At 39.3% G+C, this 22145-nt stretch overlaps 1 protein-coding gene across 1 annotated transcript in view; it reads left to right on the forward strand.

Moving 5' to 3' along the window:
• FMOD (fibromodulin) overlaps positions 1–22145 on the forward strand; it is a 178604-nt gene that overhangs the window by 106705 nt on the left and 49754 nt on the right. The window contains exon 2 of the mRNA XM_044076943.1: positions 6041–6981. Coding sequence (XP_043932878.1) covers positions 6084–6981 — 898 coding nt within the window. The 5' untranslated portion in view covers positions 6041–6083. The remainder of the gene's footprint in view (positions 1–6040; positions 6982–22145) is intronic.

A 22145-nucleotide genomic window follows, 5' to 3' on the forward strand; every position in this document is an offset into this window, starting at 1 on the left:
CTAAACAATTTTCCAGTAAGAATACTGGTCAGGTTTATGATATCAATTTTTTCGCTAATTGCGGAACAGACTGGGTAGTATATTTAGCCTACTGTACTTGTTTAACACTTGATGTCCATAACAAATGAATGACTAATGCCTTATCCAGACACTATAGGTCCCATAATTCTGCCTGATTTATGTTCATGGTCATAGATAAGATTCAGGGGAACAGCACTAATAAAGCTGGTTGGCATTCCATCCTAAATTATAAAGAAATAAAGCTGATTATTAGGCTAGGGGTCTTTTTTCCCCATGGTCTAAATGACCAATTATAAGTGGGTGGGGATATGCTCCTTATTGGGGATATGATGCAACAGGAAGGGTGCACTAAATATTTAGTTATATAAATGCTCTCCATGTCGTGGTTTTTGTCAATATGGTTTGTTCACTGAGGAAGACAGTAATGCCGAAACCAGTATGAATTGAATAGATGGAGCTAGTAGTTATTTTTGTTAATAAAAGTGTGCTTTTAACACTTTGGTGCTGGCTATTTTGTTGAATCTTTTTCAATATTAAGCCATGATTATAAAGTGTTCATGTCTATAATGGCTAAAAGAATGGCAAAAGTATTATCAACATTGATAGATATGGATCAATGTGGTTTTGTGGAAAGGAGGCAAACATTTCACAACATTAACAGAACATTGATGATCCAGAGGGAAGTTAAAGGTGGGTCTTGATGCAGAGAAAACATTTGACAGGGTAAGCTGGGACTTTATGAGCAGGGCAATGGAAGCATTTGCATTTCCTGAAAAATAAGGTTGATTAGGAGGATATATGAGGGATCGGAGGTGAAAATTAAAGTGGGTGGGGTCCTCTAATAATTTCTGCTTGAGCAGAGGAACCAGGCAGGGCTGTCCTCTTTCCCCTTTATTTGCATTATATTCAGAACCATTAGTAAATAAAATAAGGGACTCAGAAATGCAAGGATATAATTGGTATGGTAGCCAAGAAAGTTAGCTGTATTTGCAGATGATATCATTTTTATTCCTGACAAAACCAGAAAGAGACATTACAATGTTGTGGAACATGTTGTGACAATTTGAAATCTCTTTGGGATACAAAATTAATGAAGCTAAAACAAAGGCAATAACAGTAAATTATGTACTACATATGAACTGGTTCAGCAATATCCGTATTTATGGGGACATGATAAAATGAAGTATTTAGGAGTATGGATTAAAAATGATTCTGGTGTGGCAGCTAAGACTATGTGGGAAGAAACTAAACAAACGATAATACAAAAATTGAGAAAATGAAAGCTTTGTTATGTGGATAGTAAGATACAAGCAGTAAAAATATTTTTAGTCCCATTAGTCTTATACACTGGTCAGGCTTATTTTTATCAACCAGCATAGAAGTTGTGGATAGCAAATAATAAAGAGCTGAAGGACTATCTGAGAAGGGAAGACTGCAAGAGTCAAGTGAGATAAGTTGATTCTTTCAGTTGAACAGGGCAGATTGGGATTACCCAACTTGAAGGGATTTTTCACAGTTACACAGTTAAGGCTCCTATACATAGCACAAGGAGTAAACTATAACTCAAACTGGAAATGGATGATGATGGAACAAAGAGGAAGCTTAGGAATCAAGGAGAGACAGGGATATGGATGCAGGGCTTTATGGAGAATAACAATAATCATACAGAATGTTATAGCTAAAAAATAGCAGAAAGAACACTAAGAATTAAGCCAACATGGGAATGGACAAAGGAAATTCTGCTGATAAGGATGACTGCAGTTAAGGATATAGACAATAGGCAACAGGGGGGCTGGAATTTGTTGGAGAAAATTGGCAAAGGAACCAATGAACTGGGAGAAAGTAACTAGAGAGGGAAAGATGATAGAATGGGAAGATGCCAAGAATTTATTTGGATGACATGTTAGAGATTGCCTTCCCTGTGAAGGATTGCTATCAGAGTATAGGCAAAGAGAAAGAAATAAGGCATCCTAAATGAAAGAACAGCACTGGTAGAGTTTTTACCAGAATCTAGAACAGAAGCTGCCATTAAAAAAGGAATAATTAGTACAACATATAAAATATTGCACAAACACTATAAGAATCAATCACAGGATGTAAGAAAGGACTGGGAAGAGAAATTTGATAAGCAGTTCACAAAGAAGTAATGGGAGGATATATGTATGTCTCCCAAATATGCAACAAAATCTGTAAGATTTAGAATTTTACCTTGCAAATGTATACATAGATTTTTTTTATACCCCAAGTAGACTCCAGACAATTTTTCCTCAGGTAGACAGCAAATGTTGGAGGTGTGATTGGGAAGAAAGAGGTAACTGGAACATATTTTCTGGGAGTGAGGTGAGTTGGTGGACTTTAAGAAGAGATGCTGGGTGGGGGGGCAGATTGGTGTGATGAGGGAGATAGCTCTTCTGAGCTATGATAGAGATCAGAAGGGTCTATTTTATAACATCAAATTTTATAAAGTTCGAATGTTATAATATCGAACCAGTTTTGTCAAACGCTGAAAACAGCGAAGGTGCAGGACACCGAATTCTTTCACAGGGAAAGAATTTGGTGGGCCGTTGCTGTGGCTTCACTGTTTTCAGCATTCAATATGTTGGAGCGTTACGGGTTGGGTTCAGGTAAGTGTGTGATTGTGTGTTGGTTAGGGTTAGGGGGCAGGTTAGGTGAGTTAGGGTTAGGGAGCGGGTCAGGTAAGTGTGCAGTTGTGTGTAGGTTAGGGTTAGAGGGTGGGTTAGGTGAGTTAGGGTTAGGGCACGGGTGAGGTGAGTGTGTGAAAGTGACGGACCTTAGAGTTAGGGTCGGGTTAAGGTAAGTGGATAGCTAGTAGTGTATGTAAAGTTTAGTTTAGGTTTAAGTGTAGGATTTTAATTGTATGTGTGTGGATTGCTGTTTTTTGTGTGTGTTTGTGTTGTGTGTATGTTTCTCGGAATAGTGATTTTTTTTTTCCCCTGGGAAAAAAAATCGTTATTCTGACTGTTCAATGTTTGCGGATTTCGATGTTTAGGGTTTGATATTATAACATTCGATCTTTGTAGATTTCGATGTTATAATATAGACCCGAATCAGAATTGCCTAGATATGGTAAGGCCTTGCAGTGTCTAATTATGGTGGCTGCCAAAAAAGCAGTTGGCTGTCAGTACAGATGCCATCACCACAGGCCCTGCTCTAGCCATGTGTTTTTTTTTTTCATTAGTTGCAGTGCTAGTTCACAATGTTAATCTAAATGAGCTTTACTATGTCACACAAGATAGATAAATGGTTGCCAGTCTGGCGCTGCGTAACCATGTTTCTGAATCCAAAGAAAAGTTACAGTTGAGGCAGAAAAACTCACATGACATACAGAAATATAATTTGGTACCCATCGGAAATGTTGGTTCTCACTAGAGCAAGTCCTGAAACATGGAGACCAAATGGCTGAAAGAACCGACTTGCATATACTAAATACAAGATGCTATTTCTCAGGATATTCCCTTTTTTGCTGAGAAGTAACAATCTTGCAGTTGGTATACAAATTTAGAGTGTGGGTGGGCTTTTCCCTTGAAAAAGGTTTTAAGGAGAAGAGTGATTTGAGATTCACTTTTTTCCAGGATTTTGTTCCTCGGTGTTTTGAGTCCAGACAGTCCAGTAGTTAACCATATTTTGTCCATTCTTAATTTGATAGTGTTGCATTTTCTCTGTGACAGTATGTGTACCTCACATGTAATTTCAGCAAAAAGAAACTCAAATGTTAATAGACCCAAGATTGAAAGTTGGGGTACTGCGCTCATGACTGATTTGTGATTTATTGCCCAGTACATTTTTGGCTACTTTCACTATGCCACTTTGCAAACTTTTGGCTATTTCAAAATTTAGATTTAGTTAAGGACTGAATTATTCCTTTCTGGGGATCTGAATCAGCGACATCTGCCATAGCAATATAAAAGGAATTAGTAATGAAGTCATTATCTAAAGCACACAACATTGTTTTAAAATGTCCAGTGAAAAAACAGAAGAAATAAAATTACAAACTCTGGCATCTTCTCTGGGATGATCCATGTGAAAGAGAAATATCAGAATTCTGTACTATGATCTAGAACATTTCAAACAGAGTCCATAGGTACCACCAAGGATTGAATACCAGCAGTTTTCTTTGAAAACACAGCTTTAATGAAGATCAGCAAAAACCACATACACTCCAGGCATTAATGTCTCCTATCTAATACTTTTTCGTTTGCAATTTACTTCATCAGATGAGCATACAGTTTTAGAGTACATGATTTTATATTAATTTATGAAGGATTTAACACAAAACATTATTTTTTTAGATAGAGGTACTTAGGTAACATGGATTTTAATAAGTAAAATGGTGGTATATGTACTTCTCATTTAGAGAGGGTTGTATATGTACACAGTCACTTTATATTTATTGTATTCTGTATTAATTGCTAATTAACATTTTTATTTCATTGGGTAATTAATTCAATTCACCAAGTAGAGGGTGTATAAAAGGAATGGTTCATAAGTCTGTCCGCATCTGATGAAGTAAACTGCAAACGAAAACATATTAGAATAGGAGAAGTTAATGCCTGGAGTGCATGTGGCTTTTGTTGATCTTCATTAAAGCTGTGTTTTCAAAGAAAACTGCTGGTATTCAATCCTTGGTGGTACCTGTGGACTCTGTTTGAAGAGAACTTTGGTGCCTTGGTAAATATTTTACTTTACTCTGTTTTTATATGATCCAGAACATACATTAAGAAAATCAAATTAGTGCATTTCAAATACATGCAAAAAATATTTAATCAGGGACCTATCTTAAGAAAATTATCCTTCTCTTATAGTCACAGCCAAAATGGTCATATTGAGTTTGCCCATTTTTTGAATATTTATATCCAAAATGACAACAGCAAGGCTACTGGTATAGGTCTGGAGTAATACTAAGTACTTACACAAGATAAAAAGCCATGTCCAACCCGGAATTAATGGACATGCTGCACCTCAGAAAATCCAAATCCCATCAAGCTACGCGCTCGAGAGACTTGAACCTCAGCACTTAAATAAATAGGACATGCTGGAGGGACAGATTCATAACCCAGAGGCTCCCTTCACTCTGGAATAAAATCCCAGTCCAGGTTAGGCAGAGTCCCTCATTGACTCTCTTCAAGAGGAATCTTGATGAGTGGATGGGAGATCGTAGGTTTACCCCGGGTATCACTTCTGTGTCAGTGTTAGACAGAGGCACAGTATACTAACCTTGAAAAAGGGCATAGCAAAATTAATTTAAAATGGGTGGCGAAAGCCAAACACACACTGGCTAGGCTTATAAATGCCCTAGGGCAGATAGCCTAGTATGAACCTATGAACCTAAGATCCACCCCCCTTACGCACCACGGCACAAAGAATGAATTAGGTTTCTTGTTTCCAAGTTCAGAACTAATGTGATTCTTTGTATGTAGCAGATTCTGTTGTAGATTATAGACAACTCAGAACACAATAGCTTAATCATGGCAAATTCTGTTTATTCGAATGTGCTGATATCGGTGCATTTGTTTCAATATGTAGATTGTGAGTTAATAAATGCTTTTTGTGCTAATCCATGCTAAGCTGTCATACCAAAGAAACCACACCACGGTCATTTGGGAGATTAATTGGGCAGGTTTCTGTTGTACATCACAGAGGAGCCTTAAGCCATATGGCTGAAACTTGACTGGAGTAATCTCTGAAAAGAGCCTTAAAACCCTTAAATGTACTAAATGAAATTTTTGTGCCGTGGACTGTTTCTTATCCACAGCAGAGGGCAATAAGACCTTTAAAAGTTACACTGGATGAAAGTCTTGTGCACTTAAAATGTTTTTAAATTGGTTTTGGTGGAGAAAAATAGGAAGTGACACCTGATAATGTATTTATCATAAGTGGATTAGCTGTATGCCCTGTACCATTTATACTTTAGCTTTTTCTTGAATTTGTGATTGTATCTAAAACAGAATAAGCATTTACAAGATTGATATTTTTTTTGTTTTGTTTTTGTTTTTTTCAGGTGATCCAAGGGTCTGTGCTTCACACCAACAGGAATTCCAGAGATGAAGTTGTTCATTATTTTTATAATTGCTAGTTTCTGTGGAGCTTCTTACTGTCAGTATGATAACGGATTCTTCACTTGGCTTAACTATCTGAGAAGGGGTTATAATCCATATGCATATTTGGAGAGTTCTGGATCTGCGGATTGTCCATTGGAATGTCACTGTCCTTCCAACTTTCCCACAGCTATGTACTGTGACAGTCGCAAATTAAAGCATATCCCATATGTACCCTCCAGGATGAAATATGTTTATTTCCAGAACAATCAAATTGCCAGCATTCAAAATGGAGTGTTTGACAATGCAACTGGTCTAATATGGATCATATTACACAACAACAATTTAACTAGTGAACAAATAGACAGCAAAGTCTTCTCCAAACTGAAAAACCTGGAAAGATTATATCTGCACCACAACAAACTCACCAAGATTCCCACTGCACTGCCAAGGTCACTGAAGGAGCTGCAGTTGTCTTCAAACTATTTATCATCTATTCCTGCAGATGGTCTAGAAGGTCTGGATAATCTCACTGCTCTTTATCTTAATGACAACCAGCTGAAGGATGTTGGTGGAGCACTTAGAGGCTTGTCCTCTCTGGCCCTCTTAGACTTGAGTAACAACAAGCTTAAGAAGCTTCCTGAAAATCTCCCAAATTCCTTAAACCAGCTCTATCTTGAGTCCAATCATGTGAATACAATTCCAGATGAATACTTTAGCAAATTCCTTAGGCTGAGGTATGTGAGGCTGTCCAAGAATGACCTGACAGATGCAGGGATCCCATCCAACACATTTAACAGCAGCAGTTTGATTGAACTGGATCTGTCTTACAATAAACTGCAAAAAATACCACCTGTGAATCCAAACCTGGAGAACCTGTATCTCCATGCAAACCGAATCAAAGGTAAGCAAGGTCAGGGGGATTCTAAGAATGTTTTGGTGCAGGAAAAATGTAGATCTTAAGTAAATTTATGTTACAGCAAACAAATATTGGTACAGTAGCCTCAGCTCATATCACTCTAAAGTGTGTTCAGAATGCCTAACGATCAGGAGAAAATGTCTTGTTTATCTCATCCAAGTAAAAGTTGAACCTAAGCACTTTTCTTGTACTGGCTTACCTTGCTAAAGATTCTGTAAGACTTCCTTTAACTAGAATTAAAAAAAATAATTTAGAAACTCATTCCACATTTTCTTTATGTAGATAAGGGAGACAGATAATATGGTTATAAAAAAATGTGTCTTTCAGATTCTTTACTATCTAAACCATTGCCATATTTGTTTACACATTAATACATTTAGCATTTCTAGTAGTGGACTGTCACTGCCTAGAATATTTAAAACACATTAGGTAAGAGTTTCATTCTTGGTTCTCATAGTCTTCTCTTAAATAATTTACCCATTTCAATTTCTGCAAAGGTTCCCTCCTTTAGGTGACTAAGGTATTGTCCGGAACACAGAACAATATCTTCATAAGAGTTCAATTTCATTGATCGCTTTAGTTTGTATAGATTACTTAATGGTCACAGCCTTTCTTGTTCACATCTTATAGCAGGCAGTAAAATCCAATACTTTTCCACACACTGTGTTTTCTTCCCTAGAAAATCCCAATATTTTAACATGTTGGAGCTTGACTTAGTTTCTTCATCTGTTACATGTTACCTTAACCAGATTCATCACTGCACACTATATTTTGACTGAAAGAAAAAAATGAATGTTTCTCTCCTGCTTTTGCATCATTTTTCTGTAACATCTAAAAGATTCCAACAAAAACAGACAGCAAGATACATGAAACTATTTTACACCCACTGAATTCTTAAGCTATTAAGGCTCAAAAGTCACAGCTTTTTTTAAGAAATGTGCAACGTTTTGTCTATGTGCTGTCATGAAATTACAAATTTTCAGCACTAAAGAAGGAAAAGTCAAAGTCTTTTATAATCTGAAGGTGAATAAAACCTGATAATCACTTACAGCAACTTAATTAGTCGAGCTTTGAAAGTCATGAAATATGACACAGTGTGCTAATACAGAGAAGGAAAGGGGTGGAAAGAAAATGGGAAAATGGACATGAATCTAAAAATCATTTAAAAGGCTATGTTATCTTACCCACTTCTGCAAGAACTTTTAGCAAAAAGTCAGGAATTTTGGCTGTGGCGTCTCAAAATTGAAAGTATCTCCCTACTTCCATTCTAAGCAATGAGAGTTTGATTTGATAGCACTGATTAGGACAATAGTTATATCAGCTGAACCCTCAGTGCACTATGGGCAAGAATTAGCTTTCCAAAAACGAGAACATGTCAGCAATGTTAGAAAAAATTAGTAGCAATCAGTGTGTCAGTGTGCTGCTGACAGATTTGAATTGTGTAGAACTTCATGGCACATTTAGTTTCTGTCCATAGTGGTCCGTTAAATGCGTCTTGTAAAACAGTCAATTATTCCTGCTATACTAGAATCTTTCTCCTATGCTGCTACCTAAGTCAAGCAGAAGTTTTAATATTCACCAGATCATTACACTCTAGGCATATCTGAGCTGGATTAGTACTATATGACAGTAATTTCAACAAAGTGAGATAAGGGATAAGGCTTAAATATTTATAGCCATTTTCTGGCATAATATTTTTGCATTGTTCTGTAGTGAGTTATTCCATTATTGACTCAAATTCTGTTTTGGTCATTTTAATTGAATGTTGTGGACAACTGAACTAATCTAAATTATTCTATTTAACATTTTTTTAAAGATAGCTTGAACAGTGGCACAGCAGTTAGCACTGGTAACTCACAGAATTTGTTACCCCGGTTTGGGTCTGGGAGGGGGGTTACCTCTTTCATAGAGTCTGCAAATCCTTCCTCTTACAGCAGGCAGTTAAATGCAATACTTTTCCACAGACTGTGCTTTCCTCCTAGAAAATCCCAGGATTTTAACACATTAGAGCATGACTTAGTTTCTTCATCTGTTACATGTAGGTTTTTGGTAGAGTCCCCAGTTTAGTCCCACATTCCAATGATGTGATGTACATGAATTTCTCAGCCCTCCCATTACAGGTGCCATCTTGGGGTATGTTTGAGAAGTGTGTGTCCTATGATGGGATGGTGCCCCACAGAGTATCACTTTCATTCCCTTACACCAGCAACATTTCTGGTTCTCCCAAGATCTTCACTTGAATGAAGCAAGTTGTAGAGTGAACGATTTAGGTATCAATAACAGCCTTTTTAAGACAAAGAGCTGAGTTACTTAAGCATAAGTAGTTATGTTCTGATATCTTAAAATATTCTATTGTTAAGTATATCTTTTAGGAATAAACTGAGGGTGGAAAAAGGTAACACCAAACAATTATGGCAGACTTATATTATGCAAAAGAAATATTATTGCAACTATAAAACACAGTATTGTCAGTTTCCAGAAATTATATGACACTATTGAAACAAAAAAAGAAAATCAGTAGAAAACAAGAAACAGTATATATGAAGAAATAGAGTAGCTATAAGTCATCTTTCATTGTAAAGATAGTGTAAACAGTGAAGCCTATATCATTTTAAAATAGCTACAAAAGGAGGGTCACATTCAGCGATGATATGTTTGAAATAAGTTCCAACTGTGCTAGTTCAGTGTATGAATGCTAAAGATCCATCTAAATAGAGCAAGTTATTCTTCATCTTATTTGATATGTCAGCATTTTTGTACAGTGTATGGATTTTTCCAGAAACACAACATGAGAGTTCATGGAATGCATAAAAACTTTGTAAATAAACACCCATAAAATAATACACGAAACAACTTTATGGTTAGTTTACACACTGTCATCTTTACACTGAAAAGCTCTTTCTTGTTCATATAGAGCATGAAAGTTATGGAATACTGCTACTGGAACTGTCTGGGTATCTTTCTTCCACATTCCTCTCATTTCTGCCTGCAAATCCTGATATTTTATGACATTGTGTCTCTCTGTACGCAAGACACTGTAGTCACTGTGTGTAGTGCTTTCAATGATCAATGCTACTTTTGCCATCTTTTCATGGACAACTATATCAAGTTTTCTTGCTTCTATCTTTTGAACTGTTGATAAAGGGTGATCCCATGTGATGTAGACTTCATCATTTTCAATTATCCTCTATGGCTCATGTTTACAGTGTTTTTTAGCTACTTCAGTACCATAATGTTTGCACGATCCCCAGTGTAACAGTCTTGCTACACTATTATGCCTTCCAGTATACAGTCCTTCTTCCATAGTATGTCACAACCAGCAGAGGTGTGTGACTGTTTCCAATTCTGTTTTTCAAAAGCTACATTTATTTGTTTCTCCCACATTTTCAATGGACTTTGTAAACCATTATGTACATAGTTCACGGTCTTGGGCCACCAATATTAACCTTTTATCTTTTGGTTTGTATTCACCTCTCCTTAACCATTCCTGCATTCAGTCCTGATCAATATCAGTTTCTTCCAGGAGTTTTCTATACTTGCAACTATATTTATGCATTTTCCACATTTCCTGACTTCTCATCTGCTCCTTCGCCTTATATTTTTCTTTTGTTTTTTTGGCACATTCAGTTTCTGCCTGATTTTTATCAACTTCTGGTTTGATTTCCATTCCTGCTTGACATCAATATGCTTCTGCTAGACTAAGCAGGGAAGTCATCTTAGATTTATTCTCCTCATGTTTCAAAACTTTCACTACATTTGGGTCCTGTGAGGTCAGCAGATATGGGTGCAGTCCCACAATTGCAGATCTGTAAATGCAATCAATTTCAAAGAGGCTCATACCTCTTTCGGAATGGGGAATATATAATCTTGGTATGTACTGATTTTTATAAATCATTTGGTGAATATGAAGCATCCTTCTTGTTTGCCTATCTAATCTATCCAACACATTTTGGGGCCAGTCAGTCACTGCAAAACTGTAAGTTAGGACTGGAAGAGCAAATGGGAATATAGCTTGAATTTTGTTCCTAGATGTCAGTGCTGTTTTCAGGATTAATTTAAGTCTTGTAAAATATTCATTATTAAGTTTTATTCACATTTGTTCATGTTTTATTGTTGATCCTTCATCAGATCCAAAATATTTATACACTCCCTCTTGCTCAAGTTCTTTTATATGACATTCTTGTCCCAAACTGATGTGTTCTCGGTGCTGCAGTTTTCCTGCTTTAAAGGTTACTTTTGCACACTTATTAAGACCAAATTACATCCGTATGTCATCTGAAAAAGTTTTGACAGCTTGCAGTTGTGCTTCCAGTTCCTCATCTGATAAGCTATACAGTTTTAAATCATTGACAAAAAGAAGATGAGGAGTCTTTACACTTTGTTGTTTTCTAGGAACCAAATTATATCCATGACATAATCTGTTAAGCAGACAGCTTAATGGGTTAAGGGCAAGACAGAATAGCAGAAGTGACAGGGAGTCACCCTGGAATATCGCCCTTTGGATTTTTATCTCTGGAGTAATAATTTTCCCTTTATCATGGCTTAATTGCAAAATGGTCTGCCACTGTTTCATGGTCACTGTAATGCAGCTGATCGGTGTAGGATATATCTTATACATTTTAAGCACTCTTTTATCCATGAATGTGGGATACTATTAAATGCTTTTTTGTAGTCAGTCCATGCCATACTTAGATTCTTCCCTTTTTTACAGTTCTCCATTATGACTCTATTTAGCAACAAATGATCCTTTTTTCCATATGAATTTCTTTTGTTGCCCTTTTGTGGTATTGCCATGATTGAGTTTTCTTCTAAATAACTATAAACTCTGTCGACATCAATTCTGGTGTACAGTTTATACATTGTCAGAAGGCAAGTTATTGGTCTATAATTTTTTGGTTAGCTTGCAGGTTCACTCTTAAGTAGGAGCATTGCTTTTCCTTTTCTTAACCAGGTTAGTGTCTGTTCAGAGTGTACATATAAATAGTTCTTACTCATGTTTAAATCTTCATGCAAAGATGTTAATACTTTCAACCAGAAGTTAGGTACTGCATCTGGGTCTGGTGTTTTCCAGTTAGAGGCATTTCTTAACTTTGTTTCAATCTCTCTAGCTGTTACTTCATCCCACTTCATATCCTGTACCTTTGAATGAATTCCTATTACGTTATCGAATTGCTGAAACTTCGAACCTGAAAACATCGAACACAAGTGTTCGAAGTTTCAGCAATTCGAATTAAAAAAAAAACAAAAAAACAAAATCAGCTCAATAACTGTTGTAAGCAGGGGGGCACCCCCCACACCCCCCCTCTTTAAATATACCAACTTCGAGATTGCACTATAGTGCAGTAAAGGGAAATATACTTACGACAGTTATTTTCTGTCCGGTTTTTTTTTTTTTTTTTTTTGTGTTCGAAATTATAAAACTTCAAACATACAAGTTCGATCTTGTGGTGTTTGAAGTTTTATACTTTCGATCACGTAATAGGAACCCCCTTTAACTTCTTATACTTTCTTTTACTTTCTGTGGTGTCTGAATAATCCCTCAGATGAGCATTGAATAGCAATATACACAGATTGCAATCTATTTGTAAAACAGAAGACAGCTGGCAAAAGCTAAAGTAATTGGACCAACCCACTGCCCAAGAGTAGAATTAAAATTTTATGTTAAAGTCATAAATCTTATGACAACTAGGGTTATGCTTTCAGATCATACCACTGGTATTAAACAGATAAAAGTATAATAATAGCACAAATATAAATTAAGCAACCCACTAGTACAAGGTGGCCAAAAGAGCATGCAGGAAATATGCACTGCTGCCCTGGGTATGGGCCTATACCATGCACACCCAGCAAGACATCACACTAAACATCTCCACACACCTTTCTCACAACTCATTCTTGGTTTAGTGCCCTACACTACTCACATGCCCTCAGTAGCTACACTGAAAAATGTTACAGTGCCCCTGCCATAAATACAAACATTTAATGGAAGGCTGTTAGTTTTTCCAGCATTATAGTCTTCTGCCCTGATGTCCTTGCCCATAGTAGTAGTAATCTTACACTATTTCAGATTACCAGGCTGGGGAATCTTCCAGGATAATGTTTCACTCCTGCCAATAAGCCAAATATACATAAATTATAGTGGTAGCGGAGCAGTCTGCCCAATTAGAGATGGACCCAGCAGCTCATCACCATTTAGCATTTCAAGGAAAGCACAGACTCAGATGAGGTCATAGCAGATATAATAAAGATGTTGGGTGAGACACGGGAGAAATGGCCTCAAAGCAGTATGGAGAGAACAGGGTAGCCTAGATGACAGGAGGATAAGCTCTTATCACATATAGATGCCTAGCCATACATTTTTTAAAAGTGAAGAAAAAGTATAATACTTAAGCGGTATTTAATCCTTGCAGCATTATATTGCCACAGTCTGTAGTTAGCAGGTAAATATCCAATAAAATATGGAATTGTAAAGGGGAAAAGGAAATAATCCTTTGGAAGAAATGGACTAAAAGAAAGAAAAATGTATGTCTTTAGCTGAACTTTTTTCCTACCTGCTTCTTATCTGAAATAATTTCTAAGCACTGACTAGAGTAGCTGAATTTCTGGGCAGAGAGAAGTGCAAAGAACAAAACTCACAGGTTCAGACTCCAGGATAGCGCTGTCTTTTTGTTCTTAGCTTTTCTTCAGACATAAATCTTTTTTTCATATAGAAACCACAGATACCTTTAAGAAGGATTTAACATTTACAAACCAAGTTTGTTACCTGCTATTACTTAGATGTCTCCCAAGTGCTTTTATAATTTGTTAACTTTCTGGCTTAGAGAGAGTCAGATCTTGTAATCATAGGGCAGAACAAATTAAATCCTGTTAGACTGTCTGTCATATTTTACATAACATGTATAATTTGTTTTGGCTCCCCATAGCTGACTAGAATTTGCCCCTAGGGGTGTCTCCTTACTTACTGGGTCAATTGAACCTGACTCCACTTACCCTGGACTAATTTCAGTCCAATAAGCTAGTGAGGAGAATGAGGCAATATCATACTGCTGTCAAAGATTTGGGACCTAATTACCACCCCTGTACATTCATCCATTCATATCTCAGGAAAGAAAGGGAAATAAGCATGTGACATCCTGCCTCAGTAGGGACTTGGACAATGCCCACCCCCATGGGTCCCTGGCCCTTGGGGAGGATTAGCTGCAAACTGTATACAGATAGATGACCTATCCCTAGCATGGGCTTTCTCATCTTCCTCTGCCAGTAACTTTAGATGCCCAAGCCAGTAGATGAACTCAGGTCTTTATATATCTTCACCACAGTGTATACCAGCAATATAATTTTCTATAACTCCCAAAATATGGGTAATATTGCATTTAACCAAATAAGAGTGTCTAGGTGCTCAATAGACTAAAACCACAAAAAGAATGCACCAAAAGGACCATGGAAAACTCCTTTTAATAAATAAAAGCAAATAAATTAATTTAGCAGTGTTTGTTGACAAAACCTGTAAACATGTTTTAGATGGGATATCCCACATTTTAAAAGATTCTTGGGATTTCCTAGGTCAGTTAAAGCAGGAATTGTGGTCTGAAGAAGTCATATTTTTGACTATTGACATCCAAGATTTATTTACTTGCATACCTAGAGTGGAGGGGATGGAACTTTTTGAAGGCATACTATCTAAATGTTCCAATTTAGACCCCAGACGACTTCTACTTGTATGTGAAATTATGGCACATGTGTTAGATAATAACTACATGCTATTTGAAGGGGAGTACTATCAGAAAACAAAAGGAGTCACCATGGGTGCAGCCTGCACCCCCTATATGTAAATATTGTTTTGCTAGGGTGGGAATTGCAACATGTTTTTAGTAGTAGATATCATGAGTATATAAGTACATATTTGAGATTCTTGGACGATATTTTTATTTTATAGAAGAAGAAACAGAAGGATATTACACAGTTCATTGAATATCTTAATAATAGTACAAACTTCTTGAGATTTACTTATGAGAACAAAGATCAAGAAATTAGTTATTTAGATGTAAAGCTCTCTAAGATCCCTGGTGGCTTCAAATCTAATGTGTATGTTAGTAACTGAGAACATTTCTGCAAACTCCAAAAACGGAGCTGTGACAGCTCCAAATAAAGGCTGCATATCACTTAGTAAGCATGCCAATGGCCAAGTATAAAGCCATTGGCATTGCAAACAGGCAAAAAAATTAAAAAATTAACTTTTATTATATTTTAGCCAATCTCAGCTGTTTAAGCGTATGGCAGCGGCACGCAAACGGGATCGGGGGAAAATAACAAAATAAACTCAAATTAAGCATTCTAACTAAAATCATTATTCTGCCATGCAAGTCAATGGCAGGCAGAAGGCAACATGGCCAGTGAGTAGTGGTTGCTAAAGGGGGAGGCTCAGTGTGAGACATGTAACTATGCATTAGCAGGCAATCCTATGCAAATGAGGAGAATGATAGGGAATCCCAGTTTTCCCCAGCATGCTAGTCAGGTCACAACAGTGTAATAGTAGGAATAGCTTGGTGCAAGCCTAGGAGTTAGGTGATATCATGGGAGTGTGTGTCAGGCATACTGTAAGCAGATTGGAGCCCTGTGGCTCGGGTTTGCTCCTAGCTTAGCACAGCTAAGCTAGAGGGTGTGTCTGAATCTGCCTAGCACTTTTTACATTGCCTAAGCAGGTATGCGCACCACGCAACAGCTTTTAAAGGAAGAAGAAAAAATTTAAACCAGGAAATAGCAGCACTGTGCACATTTGAGTACTCTGTGCAGTGCACCCCGGGCTTAAACAGGAAGGCAATGGGAAGGGAAAACAGCAGTAGGAAGGTAATCAAGGTGAACTAGCATAGCTGGCAGGTGAAATGCATCAGAATCAGCCAATTACACAGGCAGCAGAGCAGCCCAGCCCAGAACACTACTATAAACTATGTAAACACCTTCCACTCTAGTTTTTCCCACACTCTACGCCACTGGTGTATTAACAAACAAACCTGCAAAATTAGAGGGGCTGCACCAGGCAACATAGAACAACATGTGCAAGAGGCTGAGGGTGGTGAGGATGTGAATGCTGCCAATCAACCCACAGTGAGGAGATGCAGAAGAGTGTACAGACCCAGGGTAACCTACCAGGGGCTACATGAGCTGGAGATAGTGGAGCACTATAGAATGGACAGGGACCTCCTACAGCAAATTGTTGAGCTGTGCCGGCCACACCTGACACACCAAACTGACCAACAGAACCCATCCCAGTGGATACCAAGGTATGTGTAGGCCTAGGAATACTAGCCACAGGTACCTCCCAAAACTCAACTGGGGATATCATGGGGATCTCACAAGCATCAGCATCCAGAGTATTCCACTACTTCTAGGATGCCATGTCAGCACATGCCAGTGAGCACATATATTTCCTCAACACCTGTGAGGTGTTGGCCAGCAATATGCGTCTCTTCACCAACTAGCAGAATACCCTGAGGTAGTGGGTGCTATAGAATGCAAGCACATATGCATCAAAGCACCACCCAGTGATCAGGGTATGGCCTACATCAACCGCAGGGGCATCCCCTCCATCAACTGCCAGGTTGTCTGTAATGCCCAGGGTATTATAATGAATGTGTGTGCTGGCTGCCCTGGAAACTATCATGATTCCCACACTTGGCATCTGATGCAGCAGTACCAGAGATTTGCCAGTGGGGACATCCCCTACAGTCACCTAGTGGGGAGATGCTGGTTACACACTGGAGCTGTGGCTGATGACACCCATCAGAAATGCACACACACCTGAACAAGAATGCCATAATGAGGCACACGCACACACCAGATGTATAATAGAGCATGTGTTTGGGATGCTCAAGTCACGGTTCCGGTGTCTGGCCACATCTGGTGGAGCCTTGCAGTACTCACTAGATACATGTACCCAGATTGTTATGGTATGTGCCATGCTACACAATATGGTCCTGTGGAAACAGGTTCAGCAGGAACAGCACGGAGCAGGGCCACACAGGCCCCCACCAATGCCAAGGCTTACACAGGCACAGAGTGACTCAGAGCAAGAACAACCTGAGCCTGCCCCAGTAGGCAGATAGAGGTGTGCCCAGTATGCTGAGGCTGCTGCAAAGAGACAATGCATACATATTCACTGACACAGTAGGGACCCAGGGAATGACACCTCTCTCTGACTCTCACATACAGTAAAAGGGATGCAAAACATGACACTACCTGTGCTCAACTATGTATAGGGAGTGTAATATGTGCATTGGACATAGACAGCCCTCCAGCACCATCCGCAATCATGACACACCCACAAGGTAAGTCAATCAACCTACCAATTGCTAAATGGAGTAGAATGTGTTGTTACCTGTAACTATGGTATGGATGTGAGCATGCAAGGGAATTGAGTGGCTGAATGTTATGGCAGTAGAAAGTAGACACCCATGGTGGCACCATGACATCTGTAACAAATACTGGAGTCACCATAGTAGCCAGTACTATGCAGGGTGACAAAACCCATTGCAGGAAATGTGCTGGGTGACATGTGTGTCCATATGACTCACACATGCCAGTCAGGGAGGTTCACATACTCAACAACAGTCTCAGCCAGCAGGACAGGTGTAGACAAACCCAAACAGAGCATGTGCTATGGCCTCTGAATGATGCCTATGCGTAACCTCCACCCCCCAGGCCTACACAGACAGACTACAGCAGGTTAGGCAGTGGGATGTTAGTTCTGAAGGTAGGAGGTCATATAGTAATATGTAGGGCAACCAAAGCTAAGATCTGTAGTACACTGGTATGCCTCTAGTCAGCCTGACAGGTAAGAATACATAATAAAATGGAGTACCTGACATACCAGTACAGTCATAGCAAATGTGTACAAGTGTCAGGTGTGCCCCCCCCATCCTACATACTTATGTAATAACAGTCAGGTGTGCCCCCCATCTTACGTAGTAATGTAATAACAGTCAGGTGTGCCCCCCAATCCTGTGTAGAAATGTAGAAATAGTCAGATGTGCCCCTCCATCCTATGTAGTAATGTAATAACAGTCAGGTGTGCCCCCCCCAATCTTGTGTAGAAATGTAGAAATAGTCAGGTGTGCCCCCCATCCTATGTAATAATGTAATAACAGTCAAGTGTGTCCCCTCAATCCTGTGTAGAAATATAGAAATAGTCAGGTGTACCCCCCATCCTACATAGACATTTAGTAACAGTCAGGTGTGCCCCCCCAAATCCTGTGTAGAAATGTAGAAATAGTCAGGTGTGCCCCCCATGCTATGCAGAAATATAGTAACAGTCAATGCCAAATGATTGATGGATACCCTGCAGAAACAGCATGCTACCTGTAGGTGTACAAGACAAAGGTCAGCACTGCAGTACAAACTACCTGGTCTCGATCCACACATTCAATACAGACAGGCATACTGGGCATGCTCAGATACTTAAACACTTGAAGGCCATGTCTGCAAACACCAGTGGACCAGACATATCTGGCAGTCGCAGATGTTAGCGCAGACACTCCTCAGTATGCACCACTCATGCTTTGCACACACAGTGGATAGGAATACAGACATATATGTAAGAACAACACACTATAATAAGCCAAAGGTAGATGTACATAGATGTGTGGAAGAGGGTGACTGTGACAAGGAGCCATCCAGGCCTGTCCGACCCAGCACACAGCCAAAGGGCCACAACCAAATGAGGTTCAGATGTCACTCACTGCAGATACTAGCCACTGGTATCTGTCAACATTACAGACTATGTGGTGCACTTGCTAGGTGTGCAACATGACTGTACAAGGAAGTAGTCATCTAGCAGCTGTATACAGGTACCTGTGAAATATGATCCTGTGTGTGCCCGCATGTGGCATGTTAACCTCTAGATGAATGGGTTATTGTCCATGCACACACACTACCCTCTCCATAGCCCTACTATGACAAGCCTGCTGAGGTCATCCACTGTGAAATACACCTTTGGGAGAGTTGTAGCCCAATAATCTGCATGGCGTGTCCCATAACTGTGTACTGCTGTAGTGTGATAAATTAGTTAGGTAGGAGATATAATCCCAGACTTGGCAGCTGTGTCTGTGTGTGTGTGTGTGTGTGTGTGTGTGTGTGTGTGTGTGTGTGTGTGTGTGTGTGTGTGTGTGTGTTTGTCTGACTCTGTCTGTGTAGAGAGCAATGTTTTTTAGTGTAGTTACACTCCCTACAATTGAAATGCTCTACTTGGCAAGGCTGCTGATGTCATCCACCTAGAAATACACATCTGGGAAGGTTGTAGCCCAGTAATCTCTGTAGCTCATACTATAACTGCGTACTGCTGTATTATGATAAATTAGGTAGGAGTTCTAATCCCAAACTTGCCAAGTGTGTGTGCGTCTGTGTGTGTGTTTGTGTGTGTGTCTGTCTGACTCTGCATACTTTTTAGGGTAGTCACACTCCTACAATTGAAATGTTCTACTTTGCCAAGGCTGCTGATGTCATCCACCTAGAAATACACGTATGGGAAGGTTGTAGTCCAGTAATCTCCATAGCACATCCTATAACTGCATACTTCTGTAGTGTGATAAATTAATTAGGTAGGAGTTCTAATCCCAGACTTGACAAGTGTGAGTGTGTCTGTCTGACTCTGTCTGTGTAGAGAGCAATACTTTTTAGGGTAGTCACACTCCCTACAATTGAAATGCTCTACTTTGGCAAGGCTGCTGATGTCATGCACCTAGAAATACACTTCTGGGATGGTTGTAGCCCAATATTTGCTGTAGCGCATCCTATAACTGTGTACTGCTCTGGTAAGATAAATTAGCTAGGTAGGAGTTCTAATCCCAGACCTGGCAAGTGTGTGTTTGTGTGTGTGTGTCTGTCTGACTCTGTCTGTGTAAAGAGCAATGCTTTTTAGGGTAGTCACACTCCATACAATTTGAATGCTCTACTTTGGTAAGGCTGCTGATGTCATCTACCTAGAGATACACCTCTGGGAAGGATGTAGACCAGTAATCTCCATAGCACGTGCCATAACTGTGTACTGCTGTAGTGTGATATAGAACTCTGGTAGGGTTCTATTCCCACCCATGGCAATTCTGGATGTTTTATGTGTGTTTCAATGTCTGTGTAGGGAGCAATGCATTTTAGGCTAGTCACAGGCAGTACATTTCAAATGCCCTACTTTGGCAATCCTGCTGATGTCATTCATTGTGAAATGCACCTTTGGGGAAGGCATTCTCCAGTAATCCCCGTGGTACATCCTATAACAGCTTCATGCTGTAGTGTGATATAGACCTCTGTTAGGGGTTCTATACCTACATATGTCAGTTGTGGATGTTTTGTGTGTGTTTCAATTTCTGTGTAGGGAGCAATGCATTTTAGCCTAGCCACACTCACTGCAATTCAAATGCCCTGCTTTGGCAATCCTGCTGTTGTCATCCAATGTGAAATAGACCTTTGGGGAAGGAGTACTCCAGTAATCTCCATGGTATGTACTATAACTGTGAATTGCTGTAGTGTAATAAACTAGTTAGGTTAGAGTTCTAATCCCAGACAGGACAGGTGTGTGTGTGTGTGTGTGTGTGTGTGTGTGTGTGTGTGTGTGTGTGTGTGTGTGTGTGTGTGTGTGTGTGTGTGTGTGTGTGTGTGTGTTTGTAACTCATATCCTTTGTGGAGGTGGAGGTGTTGCTAAAGTGGCAGGTGTGTTCTCATGATGTTTGACAATCACTTGTATTCCATTTGCAGGCTAAACATCTGGGATCATCCCACAGACTTACCAGGGGGACATGGGAACAGGCAGCAGATATGGACACATATACTGGACATTCTGGCCTCATCTGTACAGTTGTGGGGTATGAATATGTATGCAGCCTAATTCCACTCCCAGGATTCAGACCATGGCTGTGTCAGCTACAACATAAACACTGTCCATCATAGTTGTGTCTGCTATATAGATATTGCTGTATATCTCCTATCTGCTTTCCTTCTTATTAATCCCCTGTGCTTTTGCATTCTGACCTTGTATTACAACACTCATATACAGATTTCCTATACAGTTATATGTTGTAGAACAGTGTGGGAGACAGTGATGTGTAATACCTCATTATTCAGAACAACTGCATATCATTCTTGTATTTCTGGGCACATTGTTGGTATCTGCCAGACCTGTGGGAGGATTGTTTATTAGCACTACCTGAATGTTCCCACACAAAGTACCAGATTCCACATTACTTTTATGCACGTACATCTCACTCTGTCACTGTACACACTCTGACCACAGCTTGACAAGTTGGGGTGTAAATGGGACATACGTGGCTTCTTAGTCACATAAGGTATTGTGGAGTTGCTAGTGTACTAGCTTTGTTCTCATAGATTTGTGTCAATCAGTTGTATTTCCTGTTTGCTGTCTATATGTCTGGGATCATTCCCACTGATTCCCCAGGGGGGCAGGTTGATAGGCAACAGATATGGGCCACTTTAATAGACATTTTGGACATATCTGTACAGTTGTGGGGTATGATTCTGTATGCAGACTACTACCACTGGCAGGATTCAAACCATGGCTGTGTGTGCTAAAAAAACAACAGTTCACATCTCAGTTGCAGGTGCTATTTGGTTTCTGTTGTCTGCATTTTCCCTGTTTACTGTCTATGTGTCTCTCAGTTGTACTAAATGGCCTCTGGGGATTGCACCTGTCATATACAGGCATTACTACACATTCAATTTATGGTGCACGGTGAGGGTAACTGTGCTTAATACTACAGTACTCTTACATGATTGCATATCTACATTACCGTATGATACCAGGATATACACATGCAGTCCAGCAGTTAGACCTGTTTTGTCAGGCTATTACACCTTTATTGACTTACAAACAATATGAAACTATTCTTGCCATATTCTCTAGTGTATGCAGTACTTGCCTTGAACAATACAGGTTTTATACAAGTAATTTACTACTACTTTTATTTTTATTTCCTATAACAGTAAATGCATGAGTATTACTGACCTGCCTCGCATCGCAACCTCACCAGGCAACTGATGTGGGCCTCCTGGTTTGCGGCCCACTCCATTGCAGCTGTGGGGGACATAAGAGGAATATTTAGCCATACCTATCCATGATATACCTGAGATGGCAATTATTACACACA

Source organism: Protopterus annectens, chromosome 7.part0 (genome assembly GCF_019279795.1).
Source record: "Protopterus annectens isolate FY-2018-M chromosome 7.part0, PAN1.0, whole genome shotgun sequence".
Lineage (NCBI taxonomy): Eukaryota > Metazoa > Chordata > Ceratodontiformes > Protopteridae > Protopterus > Protopterus annectens.